The 19,743-nt window shown below is 40.6% G+C and overlaps 1 protein-coding gene across 1 annotated transcript in view; it reads right to left on the bottom strand.

Annotated features, from left to right (window-relative positions):
- LOC109919508 overlaps positions 1 to 19,743 on the bottom strand; it is a 78,226-nt gene that overhangs the window by 12,475 nt on the left and 46,008 nt on the right. The window contains exons 4-5 of the mRNA XM_048597578.1: positions 18,469 to 18,571; positions 2,870 to 2,983 (exon numbers count right to left, since the gene is read on the bottom strand). Coding sequence (XP_048453535.1) covers positions 2,870 to 2,983; positions 18,469 to 18,571 — 217 coding nt within the window. The remainder of the gene's footprint in view (positions 1 to 2,869; positions 2,984 to 18,468; positions 18,572 to 19,743) is intronic.

Below are 19,743 nucleotides of genomic sequence, written 5' to 3'. Positions count from 1 at the left end.
TTTTTACCTTCTACAATAAAAAATGTGGAAAACACAGAGGCATCCCCACCATCTTCTTGCTTCATGTACAACAGTCTGCTTTGAGACCAGGTTATCTTACCCCTCCTTTAACTGGCCTTTCATGTCTGAGCTTAGAAAAACCCCTTTTCTCGTTAGTTCTGATGTCATTCTTCTTTTCACATTTCCATCTCAATATTTCTGATCTCATTTTTTGCTCCCTTTTTAAGTATTGGGCATAATTTCCTCTTTTATATCCGATGCTATATTATATGTCTGTCCTTAAGTTGCATTTTGGTTCTAACTTATTCGCCTTTTGCTTGGGCACTACTTTGAATGCACATTTTTACTCCTTGTTAAAAAGTATCTTATCCGTGTCATTTTTAAACATTTTTTGTTGCTGATCTGCCATTTGATCTACTTTCTTTTCCAGGACAATTAATCACTCACACACAGACTCAATTCCCTTCAATAATCAGGACATAAGTCTGCCGAATTGGACCGAAGGGTCTGTTTCCGTGTTGTATGATTCTTTGACTCTACGAGCCAGGAGATCTCCCCACTCAAGCTTTCAGCTTCTAAAGTGAAAACCTGGTCCTTTTGAAATATGAGAAACAGAGGTGTAAACTTCTCTTTTTTCTGATATCGATTATTTCTTGTCATCTGTTGGATACAGTTTCTAACAACATTGCAAGGTAAGCGGACAAGATAATGGACAAAGACACATGCCTCCCTGACATGCTCAATGCTTTCTACGCTCGGTTGGAGCAGAATACCACCGGCATGGCAACGCCTGCCCCGACAGCCCCAGACTCACCTGTACCCTCGCTTACCGCTGCAGGTGTCAGATCAGTCTTCCTGAGAATCAACCCCAGCAAAGCAACAGGCCCGGATGGTGTCCCCGGCTGAACACTCAGATCCTGTGCGGACCAACTAGCGGAGGTATTCACCGACATCTTCAACCTGTCCCTCCGACAAGTCGAAGTCCCCACCTGCTTCAAGAAGACCACCATCATCTCCGTACCTAAAGCATGTGCGGTGTGCCTTAATGACTACTGTCCAATTGCTCTGACTTCAATAATCATGAAGTGCTTCGAGAGGCTGGTCCACATCAACTCCAGTCTCCCAGCCTGTCCCAATCCCCTACAACTTCCCTACTAACATAACAGGTCCACAGCGGATGCCATATCCCTTGCCCTGCACTCATCCCTGAAACATCTGGATAACAAGGACACCTACATCAGTCTCCTGCCGATTGACTACAGCTCTGCCTTCAACACCATTATCCCCTTCAGACTGATCTCAAAACTCTGTGACCTTGGTCTCGGCTCCACCCTCTGTAGCTGGATCCTCAGCTTTCTGACCCACAGACCGCAATCAGTGAGAATAGATAACTGCACCTCCTCCACAATAACACTCAACACTGGAGCCCCTCAAGGATGTGTCCTCAGCCCGATACTGTACTCCCTGTACACCTATGACTGTGTTGTCAAATTTTGAACAAGCACCATCTACAAGTTCGCTGACGACACCACCATAGTAGGACGATATCTAACAACAACGAATCAAAACACAAAAGGGCGATAGAGGGCTTGGTGACATGGTGCAATGAAAACAAGCTCTCTCTCTACGTCAGCAAAACTAAAGAACCGATTACTGACTTCAGAAAGAAAGGAGAAGGACACGCCCCCATCTACATCAATGGAACTGAGGTTGAGAGGGTGGAGAGCGTCAAGTTCCGCAGAGTGACAATAACCAACGACCTGTCCTGGACCTCCCACGTAGATAGGACGGTCGATAAACCACAACAATGCCTCTTCTTCTTCAGGCAGCTCAGGTAATTTGGCATGTCCATAAGGTCCCACACCAACTTCTACAAATGCACCATTGAAAGCATACTGTCCGGGTGCATAACGGCCTGGTGTGGCAACTGCTCTGCCCAGGACCGTAAGAAACTGCAGAAGGTGGTGTGCACAGCCCAGACCATCACAAAAGCCAACCTTCCATCCATGGAAAGGCTGCCAACATTATCAAAGACCCACCGCACCCCGGGTAATGACCTCCTACAAACTCTTCGTCAGGCCGAGGATATAGAAGCCTAAACATATGCACCAGCAGGTTCAGGAACAGCTTCTTCCCAGCCATTATTAGACTGAGGAAGGGCCCTCTAGCCTCAAACAATGCTGATCTTGCTAATGTTGATCTTGCCTAGCATACGCCCTGTGCTATGTAATCTGTATGCCTCTGTCTAAGTCTTTTTATAACCTCTGTTCTGTACATCCTTACTTGTCTGCCAGTACTGCTCATAAACAAAGTTTTTCACTATACTTCGGTACATGTGGCAATAAATCGATCAATCAATCAGGACGTCTTCAACTTTAAATTATTGACAAAGCACTCAGATTTCTCGGTTATGGTTTAGAATTATACTGCAAGTCTTAACCACATTCCTAACTTGAAATTAACCTTGCATTCTATGGATTATATATACATTCATACCTTTCCATTAAATGAAATGAAAGTGCAAGAAACAGAAGGTCAGGATACTTATTGAAGTTGTAGCAATATCTTTCCAATTGTGGTCATGTTTTCACATTAATAGAACCAATGAGTTGAAATGTATAAATTAAACAAGAATCTTGGATATATTTATTTAAATGAGTAATTGCTGTTAGACGTTGCAAGTTCCATTTTTTTTATTTGAAATCACAGGACTGGAATAAAATTTGGGCATCTCATTACTACATAAAAATCTATTTAATCTTTGGATATAAAGAACATGTTGCCTTCATAGTGGCCCTTTCAAATCTTAAATTCAAGAAAACACAGTCAGCCAACTTAAAAACAATACAATAATCTGTTGATTTAGTACCTTAAGAATGCACGGAGTCTTTCATCCATTCTCCACTTTTTATAAAATGAATAGGACAGATATATCAGGATTCCGCCACCAATGCAACCGAACACAGCTCCAGTCAGTACATCCCTTACCAAGAAAAGAAAGCAAAATAATCTTCAAGATGTGAAAATTTGCTCAAACATCACACTTTCAGAAGCGCAGCATTATATGTTACACTTCATATATTTAGTCAGACTGTGCATTTGTACTTAAAATCATATGAAAATAAACAGTTACTAATTCATTTAAAAATGGTTATTTCTTTTGTAACGAAAATGGAACACTGCAACACTGATGCTCCAGTATTTTGAACACTGTAATGCCATAAAGATACACCAGCACAAATTATTTCAAAATAACTATCAAATACTTAACTGGCAGCTTACAGTAATAACATATCATAACCAGGATAGGGTACTGACATTATGTCATATCATAAAATAAATTATTTCACAAACACACATTCCAAGTCCTAGAATCTTCCAGAATCTGAGGTAGTAGGCCCAGAGATGAGAAGTAAACATCAGTAAGCAGGATGGTGGTGGACCAGAACACTGACACTTTTCTGTTTTTCCTCAAATAAATTCTGGGCCAGATGGCCCAAGGTCCTATCCCACCGGTTGCTAGGAGATTTAAGAAGCCAATTAAGAACTACGTAAGGGCCTTGTGCTGTCTGGGCTGGAACTGTTTCAACTCCAGGTGAGGCCAGAAAGAACTGGCCCCTCTAAACAGTGCAAACAGGCTGTCAGTTGGAGGGTCTCTCCATCTGCTTTAATGTCTTCACAATCAATGGACTGAGCATGGGGAAGTGGGATGGTGCCTGAGAGATATCCCATTGCCCTTACTTCCAAATCTCATGAGACCACTCCCAAGCAACAACTAGCTTTCCCTGGAGGGATTGTCCATCCTGGGAGCCTGTGGCTGGGGATCAAGTTGTTAGGACTTCTGGAGCTTCCACCTTGGATTTGTCAGCAGCTCTTGATGGCCAGGACTTCTTTGCCCCAGGTCCGAATTCCAGTTGAAAGCACTGCATCATCCAACTGGCTGATTGCTGGAAGACCTGACAAGCTTTCCAATCTTCTCAGGCTCCAAGTTTCCCTCCCTTATAAGCTGTGCCATTTTCAAACTTGGCCTGAGAGCTAGAACAGCCCAGCCCATTTTCAATTGTCTGGATTACATGTTGGAAAATGGGCATTGCAATTTAACATCCATTTGGAAAATTACTCCTCTTATAAAATATATCTTACCCAATGGACTGTTCTAATGGAGCTCTATCATCTGTCTCTGAAACAATTTCTATTGTCTTCATTTGGAAGTTGAGCTTTCAACAATGTACAGCATATAGAAACAGAAGTAGGCTATTCAGCCCATCAAGCCTTTGCTGCTATTCTAGCTCATGGCTAATTATTTCCTTAATTCATTTCCTTCACTGCCTATCCCTGAATACCATTCTGTCTTTTTAAGAGATGGCAATTCATTTCTATTGTGTTATTACCTATAGGCATCATTTAATCAAAGGAAAGTTGTCTCACTTGTGTATCCTGTTAGTGAAAAGCAGAGTGGGCATGTTTACCATTGATTGAAAAGACGGAGCTCATTACCACCATACCATTAAGGAGGTCATGTAGATGACACAATCAAGACACCTTCATTTTAGGTTTCATCTGGCAAATATTGATCACGCTGCCATTCTCTCCAGTGAAAGAAATAATTCATAGAAGCAAATGAGTGTAATGTGAAATTCACAAGGAGACCATATGACACTCTCTCTTTAGAAAAGTGAGCTGAATATGAGGGTCTCCACACCTCAGGCAAGGATTGAGGTTGAGAAGGCACATATGTTCATGGTGACCTCAGCCAGTACAGGAATTAAACCCATGCAGTTGGAATCACCGCACTGCAAACCAGCCACCCAGCCAAATTAACTAACCACTCGAAATAGAAAGTGAGGGATAGAAGCACCGAAACGTAGAAACAAGAGTAAGCCATTTAGCCAATCAAGTTTGTTTCACCACCTAATACGATCATGACTAATCCTCCATCTTCTTCTATTCATTGCTAGAATGGGAAGTAATTTATCATAATAATTTATCACTGACTAGGCCAGCATTTATGGCCCATCACAATTGCCCGTGAAAAGATGGTGAGTTGCAGTCTTGAATTACTGTGGTCCATTTGCTGTAGGGAATGTCATTAGGAAGGAAGCTCCAGGATTTTGACCCAGTGACAATGAAGGAACAGTGATATATTTCCTAGTCACGATTATGAGCGGCTTGGAGCAGAACCTGCAGGTGGTGCTTTTCCCAAGTATCTGCTGCCCTTGTCCATCCAGATGGTCGTGGTCGTAGGTTTGGAAGGTGATGTCTAAGGAGCTTTGGTGAATTTTTGCAGTGCATCTTGTAGATGGTTCACACTGCTGTTGCTGAGCATCAGTGGTGGAGGGAGTGGATGTTTGAGGATGTGACGCTCATCAAGTAGGCTGCTTAGTCCTGACTTCTTCAAAATTGTTGTAGCTTCAACCATCAAAGCAAGTAGGCAATATTCAGTCACACTTCTGACTTATGCTTGGTAGATGGTATAAAGAGAATATTGGAGCAGAAGTCGTCCATTTGGCCTGTAGCACTCTGGGGAGTCAGAGGTGCATTACGCATTGCAAAATTACAAGCCTCTGACCTGCTCTTGCAGCCACAGTTTATGTATGGCTAGTCCAGTTCAGTCCCAGGAACTCAGAAAGCTAGCACACAACTACAGCAGATAGTCAGGAAAACCAATGGAATGTTAGCCCTTGTTTCAAGGGAGTTAGAATATAAGAGTAGGGAAGTCTTACTGCAACTGTACAAGGTGCTGGTGAGATCACATCTAGAGTACCGTGAGCAGTTTTGGTCTCCTTATTTAAGGAAAGGTAAAGTTTCATTGGAGGCAATTCAGAGAAGATTTGCTAGGATGATCCCCAGTACGAAGGGATTGTCTTATGAGCAAAGGCTTAACACTGGAGTTTAGAAGAATCAGAGGTGATCTCATGGAAGCATATAGGATTCTTAAGGGGCTTGACAGGGTAAATGCTGAGAGGGTGGCTCCCCTCATGGGAGAGTCTGGGACCAGAGGGCATAATCTCAGACTTAAGGGGCGCCGATTTAAGACTGAGATGAGGAGGAATTTCTTCTCTCAGAGGGTTGTGAAATCTTTGGAACTCCTTGCCACGGAGAGCTGTGGAGGCAGGGTCCTTGTGTGTATTTAAGGCTGAGATAGATTCTTGATCAGTAGGGGAATCAAGGGTTACGGGGAAAAGGCAGGGAAGTGGATGTGAGGAATATCAGATCAGCCATGATCCTGTTGAATAGCAGAGCAGGCTTAAGTGGCTGAATGGCCTGTTCTTTGTCCTTTTTTATGGTTTTATAGGATGTTGATAGTGGGATTTAGTGATAGTGATCCCATTGTATATCTTGGGTAAACTGTTAGATCATGTCATGTTGGAGATGGCCAATGCCTGGCACTCGTGTGACATGAATGTTACTTGCTTTTTGTCAGCCCAAGCCTGGTCAGGACTTACTGCATTTGAATATGGACTGCTTCAGTATCCGAGGAGTCACAATAAGTGCTATGCAATCATCAGCAACCATCTGCACTACTGACCTTATAAAGGATGGAAGGGTATCTCAACCTACTCCTTGCTGCATTTATTGTCAGAAATCAAACTAATTCTTTCTTAAATATATTAGGTGATTTTATCTCCACAGCCTTCCAAGGTACATTATTCCACAGTGTCATCACCATGTGAGTGAAGGAATCTCTCGTCACCTCAGCCGTAAATGTCTCCCCTGTATTTTGAGACTGTGACCCCTTGTTCTAGATTCCCAGGCCAGGGGAAGCATCATCCCTGCATCGGTCTGTCCAGCCCTCGCAAAGTTTTATACATCTTAGGTGAGCTGCCTCTGAACTCATTCCTCTGAACTCCAATGGATTCAGGCCAGGTTGACCCAATCTCTCCTAATACAACAAACCTGTCATCCCAGGAAACAGTGTAGTAAAGCTTTGCTGAAGTCTCTCCATGGTCTATGGTTTCTGAGACTTTGAGGCCAAAACTGAGCACATTACTACAGCTGTAGCAAGATATCCTTGTTTCCGTACTCAAACACTGTTGCGATGAAGACTAACACACCACTTGCCTTGCTCACTACTGACTGCACCTGCCAGTAGCCTTTTTAACATCAGCACTTCCCAACCTATCACCATTTAAATAATACTCTGCCATTCTGTTTTTCCTACTAAAGTGGATAACTGCACACTTATCCGCATCTGCCATATATTTGCCCACTCACTCAACCTGTCTAAATCGCCTTGAAACCTCTTTACTTCCTTCTCACCAGTCACAATTTTTCCTAATTTTGTGTTGTCAGCAAACTTTGAAATTTCACATTTAATTCCCTCATCCAAATTATTGATATGTACTGAAAATAGCTGGAGCCCAAGCACTGGTCCCTCTGTTATCCTATTAGTCACTGCCTTCTACTGCAAAAAAAATCATTTATTCTCTGTTTCCTGTCTGTTAAGCAATTCTCAATTCATGCCAGTATATTATTCCCAATCCCATGTGCTTTGAATTTGCACAATAACCTCGTACCCACTGACAATCCAGATAAACCACATCCTCCTCATCTATTCCAGTAGTTACATCCTCAAACATCTCCAGCAGATTTGTCAAACATGATTTCCCTTTAATAATTCTATGTTCATTTTGTCTAATCCTTTGATATTTTCCAAGGGTCCTGTTGTTGCATTCTTTATTAGAAACCCTCTTATTTTACTTACTACTGATGTTGTGCTCACCAGTCTGTAATTCCCTGTATTCTCCCTCCCTCCAATTGTAAATATTGTGGTTACATTTGGCAGACTTCAATCTACTGGGACAGTTCCAAAACATATTGTAAGGAAATTAATTGAAATTGAGTTTTGTAAGATGACAACCAAGACATCCATTATCACCCTGGGTAAGAGCCAAGTGTCAAAGGGAAGACAAGTAAGAACTCAAGTGAAAGATAAATAATCTAGTTGAGTTCTTCTGGGGAGAAATGTACTTTACGAAGTATTTGTTGCTTGCATTACCCCGTGGAGATCTTCACCTGCTAAATATGCAGATCAACATATCACACACATACAACCATTGACTTTCAATCCTTAGATTTTAATGTTTGGAAAATAATGAGTCAAGTGTCTGCAATTGAAGATGTGCAATGCTGAAAGATAAAATTTTACACTGGAACTATACTGATCAGGCAAAATGGACAGATTTTACAGAAATGAACTATTCAATGCCTCTAACATAATATGGAAACAGATCTGTATGCTGAGTCACCAGAAGGGAAACCTGTGGGTAAATTATACAGTTGCTTTCAGATCAGTGCTGTTTAATTACATGCTCTTTGTTTACTTATTTTTTTTAAAAAGTCACTACAATACTAACCCAATTCAATCTCAGTTCTCAGTAGACAAAAATTACCCCGAAAATATATTCATTCCAAGATCATCATTCAATGAACTTGCGATTCCAAATGTCAATTCATTAGTTTATGCATAATGTACAAATAATATCCTGGCAGCTGTAATGCTGATAGAAACATATATAAATTCAAAAACAGAATCAATCCCTTTTTGGAAAAGTTAAGAGAGTAATGTTATGATCTTTAAGACTGAACAACTGTTACAAACGACAAATAATGTTGCAATGCCGAATGTGAAGTCCTTCATAGGGCAGCTGATGTTGAAATCCTTCCAAATATGAAATAGGATTCATAATTAAAGATGTCAAACTTCTTCCATTTTGTTTAAATTGCAGGAAGCATCATTCAAAGAAATAATGAATTGATAAGGGAAAAGTATTGGATATAGATACGATGTTGGTAAAATTAAGGATCACAGTATTAGAGGGAGTGGTGTGGAGGTTGACTATGAAACAAAAAGAAGATTGTGCTTAACAGAGGTCTTTTGGACTGCAGAGATGTCAACCTAGGGTTTATTGTTAAGACTGCTGCTGGTATGTCTGTACAAATGCTATAGACTCAGATAGGAAAGACAATTCTGAAATATACAGACAATGCAAAAGTAAAGAGCATGGTTAATCATGAAAACCAGTGCAACCAACCTCAATAAATCTGTTGACTGATTAACAATTTGTGCTATGAGGTGTAAAATGAAATTTAGTGCTGGGAAGTGTGATATAATAAATTTTGGAAGTACAAAGAAGGATAAGAAGTATACTTTAAAGCGTATGTGGAAAGTGTTGCTGATGGTGCTATCACAAGGAACTTCCTCAGTAATAAAATTTCTCACTGGCACACAGTTTGGGTTTGTCATAGCTACATAGCTCCTAATTGACTACAGCCTTGGTCCAAGCATGAACAAAAGTGCTAAACACAACAGATGAGGTGAGAGCGATTAACCTTTATATCAAGGCAATATTTTACCGAAATTAGACTCAATGGGGATTGGGAAGAAACTCTCTACTGGTTGGAGTCATACCAAGGACAATTAGGTCACTTGTGGTTGTTTCTGTATAACCTTCTCAGTCTCAGGACAATAAGGCAGGAACTCCTCAGGGTAGATATTTTCTAATCAATGCTCAGAAATGTTAATGCACACCACTGCAGGAGGTGGGACTCAAACTTGAGCCTCCTAGGGATACTACGTTTGTGCCACACGAGCCATTTACTTCCTCCCAATTAATCTGAATGGCCTTTTTTCTCCAGAATTATACTTTAATAGGTGCAGAGCAAATTAGACTGAATTTTGTTGAAACCACTGGAATATTGGAACAGGAGTAGGCCATTCAGCCCCTTGAGCCTATTTCACCACTCAGTAAGATCATGGATGATCTGGGACCTAACACTGTATACCTGCTTTGGCCCATTTCCCTTAGCACACTTTGCTTAGCAAGAACTTATCTGTCTCAGATTTAAAATGAATGACTGACTCAGCATCAACTGTCATTTGTGGAAGAGAGTTCCAAACATCTACCACCCTTTGTGTGTCAAAGTGCTTCCTAACATCTCTCCTGAATGCCCCCTTCATTCTAGAATTCTAAACCAGTGGAAGTAGTTTATTTTTATGTATCCTGTCTTTTCCTGTTAAAATCTTGAAGACAGATTAGATCATGTTCTAAATTCTAGAGAAAACAGGCCCAATTTGAATGATCTCTCCTCATAACTTAACTTCTGAAGTCCAGGTATCATTCTTATAAACATACATTGTACTCTCTCCAAGGCTAATATATCCTTCCTAAGGTGTGGTGCCCAGAGCTGCTCACAGTACTCCAAGTGGGATCTAACCAGGGTTTTGTACAGCCGCAGCATAATTTTGGCATCATTGTCCTCCAGTCCTCTAGATATGAAGGGCAGCACTTCATTAGCTTTCTTGATTACTTTCTATGCCTGCGTGTAACATTTTAAAGATCTACAAAACTGAACTCCCAAATTTCTTTGGACATTTAACTTGTTAACTTCATGACATCTAGAAAGTACACTGATCTATCCTTTTTTGGTCCAAAATGGATAACTCACACTTCGTTATATTGAGTGCCATCTGCTACAGCTTTGCTCATTCATTTAGTCTATCAATATCCCTTTGTAATTTTATGCTATTATTTACACTATAATGCTACCTAACTTCGTTCCATCAGCAAATTTGGATTTATAACATTCTATGCCACTGTTCAAGTCATTAATAAATGTGAATAACTGAGGCCCTAATACAGAGCATTGTGGTATACCACAGTTCGCATCTTGCCAATTTGAGTACCCATCCATTATTCCTACTTTCTGTCACCTACCACTTCACCACTTTGCCAGCTATGCCAATAGTTTGCCCTCAATTCCATGGGCTTTACCATAGTTAACAATCTCTTATGTGGGATTTTATCAATTGCCTCTAGAAGTCCATATAAACAACATTGACAGACATTCCCCTGTCCACTATCTTAGTCAACTCTTCAAAAATTCAATGAGATTTGTCAGGCTTGACCTACTGGTCATGAATCCATGTTGGCTCTCCCTGATTAACTGAAAATTTTCAATCCTCAATTATAGACTCCAACAATTTCCCCAACACAAATGTTAGGCTAACTGATCCATATTTCCCTGGTTTCCCTCTTTCGCTCTTCTTAAAAAATGCAGCGACATGTGGAATTTTCCAATCCAGAGGGACAACTCCTGGATTGTGGGAACTCTTAAAGATTATAGTTAGGGCATCTACAATGTGTTCCCCTATTTCCTTTAACCAATGCAATCCTTTAACCCAAACTAATACAACAGACAAGGGACAAGGTGAGGAAGAAAACAGAAGAATAGATGATGATTACTGGAACAAAAACAGAAGCTGCTGGAAATGCTCAGCAGGTCTGGCAGCATCTGTGAAGAAAAAAATCAGAGTTAACGTTTCGGGTCTGGTGATCCTTCCTCAGAACCGGACCTGAAACGTGAACTCTGATTTTTTCTTCACAGATGGTGCCAGACCGGCTGAGCATTTCTAGCAGCTTCTGTTTTTGTCCCTAATTTACAGCATCCACAGTTCTTTCGGCTTTTATGATGGTTATTGGAGTTTGTTGATACACTTCTCTATTTCGCAAGGATTGGTAATGCATAACTTGGAGAAAAGATTCAAGTGAGGATGTAAGAATATTGACTGCTTTTAAATATTTGCAAAATTTTACATCGTTAACCTTTGAGATCATTGAACATCTTCATTGCATATCAATGTACAAGTAAAAACTGGCTGTATTTTAATTTATAATAAGTTACTTTTTATAAACATCTTTCAAACTCAAGGCACTTATTGTTGGATGAGTTCTACAACATCATCCAGCTTTAGGACTGCAGTCTACAGTGCAAAGTGCTCTTGACTTCAAAGCTGATGAAATACTGGCCAAAGTCACATTTTTACTCAACTGCTGTAAATATAAACTCCACAATCTAAAAATGTCAACACCCACTCACTGTTGAATCTTTGCGTCACATTTTATCTAAACTGAAGCATATCTGGAATCAAACGCGCTTTGTGAACAAACTCATGATTCACAGAAAGTTCTACCCAAAGAGACCTTAATTACTCATCTTTTGGATGTGGTCTGCAATTAAACATCCAAAAAGGCTTTGAAGAAAAATCAATAATTCTGTAACTCACTTTCATTCCACAAATGTAATGACATATGAATTAACTGTTGGAATAGAAATGTCTTTAAACTTACTTATGAAACAAGTCTATGCAGACATTCAGAAACTGATATCAAATTGTAAAATTTTGATGTCACTCTTACAATTAAATGTACAAGAAAACAATATTCCTCATGCAAAAAGAAATCTGTTAGGTGATGGTAAAATCAATCAGAACAATTCTGAATACCATTTCTATTCTTTTTATGCCAAGCTTACTGTTACTTTGTCAAAGTTTTTTTGAAACAACAGGAAGGAAAAGAGAAAAATCTTTGGAGGACGCACTTTGTCCAATTTTCTCTTTGAATATGTCATGAAAAATACGCTGGCCAAATATTTTGAGCATTCAATCACATCCACTCCTAAAGGGCTTTGCACATTGTCCAAATTAGCTGTAAAATTAGGTTTAAAGTGACTCAGTTTACAGTGGTGTCACATTCCTTCAACATAAACATTAGGCTACAGGTCAGAGTTTTTACTTTATAACTGAATTCAGCAGTTAACTTGAACACAGAGGCTACTTTTTCTAACAATAGCATTGCTATAAGATATATATCATTCACATAGCCGGTCACCCATGATGCTGTTCACAGTGAATCATACTAAACAGACTTTCATAAGGTTGTCAATTGGGTCTGATATTGGCAGGAGCACTTCAGGTTCAGGCCAAACTAATATTTTCCAGCAAAGCTAGTGGCTCCAAAAGGCCCCTGAATCTGTTCAGTTCTCCCTGGATAAGAGTTGCTCTGCTACTGTTGCATGGTAAGCCATTCATTTTGCAGCATCAGCAGTTGCAAGGTCTGGGAGCATATTGAACATGTCCTACGGTCTGTTACAGAATTTGGGGGCAGGAAATGATGCCCCATGTACCCAGGACATTGGAGATGTTTTCGGGATCCGAGACAACTGAGAATGCAGTCCAGGGAACAATAGGCATTAGAAAGCAACTAGGCAAGGGAAGAGCAGCCTTTGTAACCATCAAAATTGTGGTGTTATATTTTGAAAGGGTTAATGTCTGAGGATGTGAATATAATCATACTGATGATGCAAGAGAACATGCCACTAAAAAGACTCGTGAGAGTATGATCATGGCAACAGCAGAGTAAAATATACTTTTGTAAAGCTGTATATAGGTGCTTTATATAATAAACGAGTTACTGGTTATGTCCATAGAAGGTAATCTCTCAAAGTCAGATGCACCAAAACACAACAATTGGAGAGGAAATTCAGAAAACAAGGGGGTACATATTGAGATATCTTGCCCTCACAGTGTTCAACAATCAAAACCAAACTGCACTTGGCTCTTTTGAAGGATTAGAACAGAATTGCACCATATTCCCACGAGTCAGCCTCCTCTCCCAACTGTTCAGACTTGTGTTGATAGGCACCACCCTTTGATGATTTCCCCATCACTGGATGAGTTCTTGACTTTGCATTCCTGTCTTATGTGCTCTTTAACAATTAGTGAGTCAATCTCCAGATTTTAATAAACTTAAATTTTCATAATCATAAAAACTATACCATATAAATTCAAAGTTTGATTATTCATTCAGTTTCCAAGTTTTGAAATATTAAAACAATCCCCTAAGGCTCCAAAATAATACAGAACAGAAATATTTTCACCTTTGATTTTTCAGACAGGGAGAGATGTGACTTAAATAAAACAGAAAATGTTGCAGTTTATATAAATACTGTCAGCTTGGTAGCATCAATGCAAGAGAAACAGAGTTAAGATTTCAGGTCAGTGACCTTGTTTACAAACTTGCTTTGACTGGCACAGACCATATCAAGTTAACAATTAGCAACATTTGCACCACACAAATGCTAAGCAATGACTATCTTCAATAGGAAAGAATCTAACCATTGCTCCTTGACATTCAATGTTGCCACCATCACTATAAACTTCCGGGGGGGTTTACCATTGACCAGAAACTGAACTGGGCTCGCCATATAAATATAGTGGCTACAAGAGCAAGTCAGAGACTAGTAATCCTGCAGTGAGTAACTCATTGCCTGATTCCCAAAGCCTGTCCACCATCTACAAGGAACAACTCAGGAGGGTGATGGAATACTCCCCACTTTCCTGGATGAGTGCAGCCCCAACAACACACAAGGAGCTTGGCATCAACCAGGACAAAGCAGCCCACTTGATAAGTAGAAAATCCACTAACATACATTCCTTCCATCACTGTCAATCAATAGCTGCACTTTGTAATATTACAAGATACACTGCATCCATCATGCATTCATCAAGACCCCCTAGACATCACCTTCCAAACCACCGTCACTACCATCTAGAAGGACAAGGGCAGAGTGTACATGGGAACACCTGCAAGTTCCCCTTCGAGTCACACAGTATTCTGATTTACAAATATATCGCTGTTCCTTCCATTTCATTGGGTCAAATTCCTGGAATTCCCTCCCCATTCGGATTGTGGGTTTACCTACAGCGCATGGATTGCAGCAGTTCAACAGCAGCTTACTAAACACCTTCTCAAGGGCAACTAGGGATGAGCGATAAATGCTAGCCCAGCGACACCTACAGCCCATCGCAAATAAAAAGAATCCCAATTTCTCATGACTCTTTTTCCAATTGCTTTTAAATCACTTAGAGAAACTCGAACTTTGTTTAAAAACATAATATTGACTAAAAAAAATTTCTACAGTCAGCAATCAATTGTCCTTCTACGAAGTACAGTTTTATTAACCACAGGTAATGTTTAAATCAGCAACTCAGCATCTAAAGAAGTAGAGATATAAAGGTGCATCAAATAAAGCTTTGAGAATTAAATCACCAGTCTTTGGGAAGAAGCAAAGGAATGCGCAAATTCTAGGAGAATGACAAATCCCTAAGTCAAAAGCTAATGATAAAAACTCAGAAATTCAGCAATCTGATGTGTTGAAGATGCAAATAAAATTGGAAACTCAACTGTTCTGGGGAAAAGTAACGAGTTGAAGTGTAGCCTATTGAGGTTGACTGAAGTTATAAAGTAATTACTTTAATGTAGGAGTCAGGAGATATATAGGAGTTGAATCAATACATTAATTGAGACAAACTGCTGTGCTCTATGTATTTTTTTTGAGTTTGTTACTTTATTTAAAACATACTTTGGATACAATTAATACCAGATGCTGAAAAAGAAAGTGAATGAATTTTTCTATGAATTTCAAAAATTTCACTTTGTTCACTTTTCCAAGTTTTTTTGTTGGAGGCTTCCAGACTATCATTCAGCACGTAACTTCATGCAGCCTCAGTGGTCTCTGATTTGCAATTTCCTACCTGGCTTAACTTTCCTTGCATTTGTATGCTCCGATTTTAACCCCAGCTCGATTGAGAACTGGTGGGTAATAAAATAAGTGCAAAATTCACCCAATGCCTCAGAATAATTATCCGAGGAGAAAAATCTATGCAGGGCTAAGGGGAAAAAGGCAGAGGGAGTACAATTAAGTGACTATTGATGAGCCAAATGGCCTCCTTCTGTGCTGTTGCCATTCAATGGTTCAATAAAATGGTTAGAAACAGAAGCCATCTTTCACTTTGTGATGTTAATATAAGTGAAATAGTTCAAAGTTAATGATTTGCTGACCCCTACTGGTACAACATAAAGGAGCATAAAGCCTTCAATGCAAAACTACTTCCACAATATAAATTACTTCTCAGCTTTGATGGACAACACAATTATTACAATGGGCTGAGTTTTCCCAAAATTTGGCGAAGTGTTAATTTCACACACCTTCATGGAAGGTTTCTCTCTGTGAACTCTAGCAACATTTCTTACACAATTCTAAGCTGTTCACTACATTAATTACATACCCCGTCTCCATGAGGGCCACTCTCATTCAATCTGGCACCCAGCAGTGGCAGAAATGCTCGCGGAAGCCAGGATCTTACAGCAATCACACAGTGCATGCTATATTTAAACACCAGCTCATCTTATTAAGCACTGCCAGGCTGGTCTGAAGTGGTCACCCAGGTCAGCGCAATTATCATGGTCTGGAGGAACACACAGAAATACTGCAATTACCTTCTGCATTCTACAGGATAAGTACACTTTCTCTCTGTGACCTCACACTAACTCTGTCATTGCACCTACCTTCCACCAAGGCTCATGTACTACCCATTTCTATGATTTGTATCACCTTGTCTCAGTGACCCTCGTCCACCACATTCCCCCTCAAACTACCAACCTTTCCTCCTTTCTGTGCTTCCTACTCACTGAGAACACTTCACCACTTTTTCTGACTGAGACAGATCAGCTTACTGACTATCCACAATCCCCTTTGACTGAACTAAAGACTGCTCCCTTATGACTTCCAGACATAGCCATTTGGTTGGAGCGAATGCAGATGGTGTGCTACATAAGCTGCTACTGCATGCTGTACATGTGACATTGACATAGCATGGTGCAGTACACCCAACATGTCCATCCCTTGCCTGTTCAATTCTGACAGGCTGCTGGATTTCTGCCTGTGCTAAAAGGCAAGACAAGACAAGACAGAGATGGTGTGTGTATCCAGGTAAGTAAAAAGACGGTGAGCATCAATAAAGCAATCTAGTTCCAAAACATGAGGTGGGTGTCTGTTCCTGTACACAAAACTCTGCAGCAACACTGCAATATAACATATTGGTGAGCTTCAAAGTACAGTATTGAAACACTGAACCATATTATAAGTTAATCTGAATCGCGCCATGATGAAGTGGTAAGGTTGGTGCTTTGTCAATGCCAACCTCCATTTGGATGGAGGCAGATGGTCTTCACTCAAGGTCACCTGGAATAGTAAATCTAGGGCAGAGTCCAATGTCAGTCCAGGGGCTTGGGCACATTCAGTCAACTACTTGGGCAGTCACAATCAAGCAATACATACCACAACAGTCTGCAGAACTGGTCACAGTCAGTCCTGCAGCTCCAGTGCAACTTCTCAGGGAGGACATGGGAACTTAGTTGGGGGAGCTACACCGCGATCAGGCAGAGGCCTGGTCACACACCATAGGGGCTTCCATCAAATCTGATCAGCGGTGTGGCCCATGGGGTTGAGCTCAATGAAAATCAAGGAGGATTATCAGGGCCAACTGCTATAATAGGGAAGTGAGGGAATACAATTGTGGGTGTGGCAGCATGCTGCGATGCAGAGGGGACAATAATTGTGAAGGAGGTAAATTCAACATATAAGAGGTGCAGACGAAAGTTACAGGCTATGAGCTACTGCAGGAGGTGGGGTCATTGACAGTCTCACTGCAGGGACAGTGCAGCACAATAGCTGGCATGGCAATGCTGTAGACCCTGGGCTCAGGAGGTAATGTTGTGAGAGGAAAAGACAAAGCAGGACACTATGGGCCATTTAACATAACATCCGTCATTGGGAAAATGCTATCGTCATTTATTAAGGTAGAAATAGCAGGATATTTGAAAGACTTTACACAATCAAATAGAGTCAACATTTTTGACAAATTTGTTGGCGTTCTTTGAGGGTATAACAAGGAGAGGGGATTGACTGAGGGGAACTGGTAGATTCAGTGTATTTGGATTTCCATAAAGTAATTGATAAGGTGCCACATAAAAAGATTCTTGGAAAAGATAGGAGTTCACAGTACTTTGGGTTATGCAACATTGAGGAAGTGCTGCACAGCTGGAAGTATCATCTTTCAGAAGAAGCATTTAATTAAAGACCCCTCTGGTAGATGTAAAAGATCCCATTGCATTCTTTTAAACTTAGCCCTCAATCAACCTCACTGAAAAAAAGAGATTGTCAGATCATTATTACATTGTTGATGGGAACTTGCTATGTGCAAACTATGTTCCACATTTGCAACATTTCAACAGTACTTTAAAAGTAGAGTCACCAAAGACTTACCAGAACATAGGGCTGTTCTCTCATTACAGAGAGACAACTGGTGGTGGTTTAACCTGAGAATCACCACACCTCATGTGAGGAGAGAGGTCGAGAAGGAGAGTCCTTCATGGTAACCTCAACTGGTGCAGGAAGTGTTTTAAAGTACTACACAATCTATAAATCTTGAGGTCTTGAAAAGCATTTATATATTTATCTGTTCATGGAATGAGCCAGCATTTCTTGCCCATTCTTAATTTCCCTTGAGAAGGTGCTGGTGAGCTGTTTTCTTTAACTGCTGGAATCCTCGGTGAGTAGGGACACCCCGCAGGCTATGGAGAAGGGCGTTCTAGTATTTGGACCCTGCAGTGGGGAATGTAACCTTTCTTGAAGCTCCAGGTTGTAAATTTGACTCTGCCATTGGGAAAATGTTCAAACCAATGTGGGTTTTGAGTGATTTTGGAAAAATTCCAACATGCATTGCCTGAGAACAACTGTTGTACGTCAATTCTACTTTGGAACCAGTATAAAAGTTATACATACGAACTGAGTATCTTGGCATCGTTCAGGTGGTTGCCTAATGTCGACTGGGTTCCTGGTCTTGATGTGTACAGTGATGTCGAAGGGTGAAAACTTGGCACGACACCTGGAATGCAAAACAAAGTGATATTTCAATGCAAGACAAACAAAAGAGATGAAGATTGCTTGCTGCAACTTGAGGAATTGAGAGTTAGGACCCAATTCTATTTTAATTAACACATTTTAGAACAGCTTCAAATTCATTATCTAAATTATGAAATACATAATCTGGAAGATTTGATTCAACGGAAAAGAGTGGGAATCATTATCTAGGCCAGCAATTAATGGCCATTCCTAACTACCCTTGAGAAGGTGGTAGTGAGCTGCCTTCCTGAACTGCTGTAGTCCATGTGATGTATGTGCACCATCAGTGCCGCTAGCAAGGGAGTTCAAAGATTTTGTACCAGCAACACAGAAGGAACGGTGAGATATTTTCAAGTCAGAATGGTACGTGGCTTGGAGGGAAACTTGTAGATGCTGGTGTTCCCACATAACTGTTGCCCCTTTCCTTTTATGTAATAGAAGTCACAGATTATATGAAGTTACTGTGAAGGAGCCTGGTGAGTTGCTGCAGCACATATGCAGATGGGTGAACACCACTAATACTGTGCATCAATGCTGGTCTGATGAAGGGTCTAGGCCCGAAACGTCAGCTTTCCTGCTCCTATGATGCTGCTTGGCCTGCTGTGTTCATCCAGCTCTACACCTTGTTATCTCAGATTTTCCAGCATCTGCAGTTCCTACTATCTCTGGTCTGAATAGATGTTTAATATATGGTTGGGTGGCAAATGGGCTGCTTTGACCTAGATGGTTTTGAGCTTCTTTAGTGTTGCAGCAGCTACAGTAATGCAGACAATAATCCATCACACTTCTGATTTTACTCTTGTAGATAGTTGTTAGGTTTTGAGGAGCTAATTGGTGGGCTAATTGCTGCAGAATTCTCGTCTATAACCTGCCCTCTTCCTTTGAATTCATTTAGAATATGTGTACTTCTTAGCATTTATTGCCCATCCTTAATTGTCCTTGAGAAGGTGGTAGTGTTGAGCTGCCTTCTTGAACCACCGCAGTCCATTTGGTGTGGTTATACCCACACTACTGTTAGGGAGGGAATTCTAGGATTTTTACCCAGCAACAATGAAGGAACACATACATATTTCCAAAACAGGACAGTGAGTGCCTTGGCAAGGAACTTGCAGGTGGTGGTGTTTCCATGTAATGGCTGCGCTTGTCCTTCTGGAT

Source organism: Rhincodon typus, chromosome 1, assembly GCF_021869965.1.
Source record: "Rhincodon typus isolate 14 chromosome 1, sRhiTyp1.1, whole genome shotgun sequence".
NCBI classification, from domain to species: Eukaryota; Metazoa; Chordata; class Chondrichthyes; order Orectolobiformes; family Rhincodontidae; genus Rhincodon; species Rhincodon typus.
The sequence above is the reverse complement of the archived record's forward strand: the minus strand, read 5'-3'. Positions and strand labels throughout refer to the sequence as shown.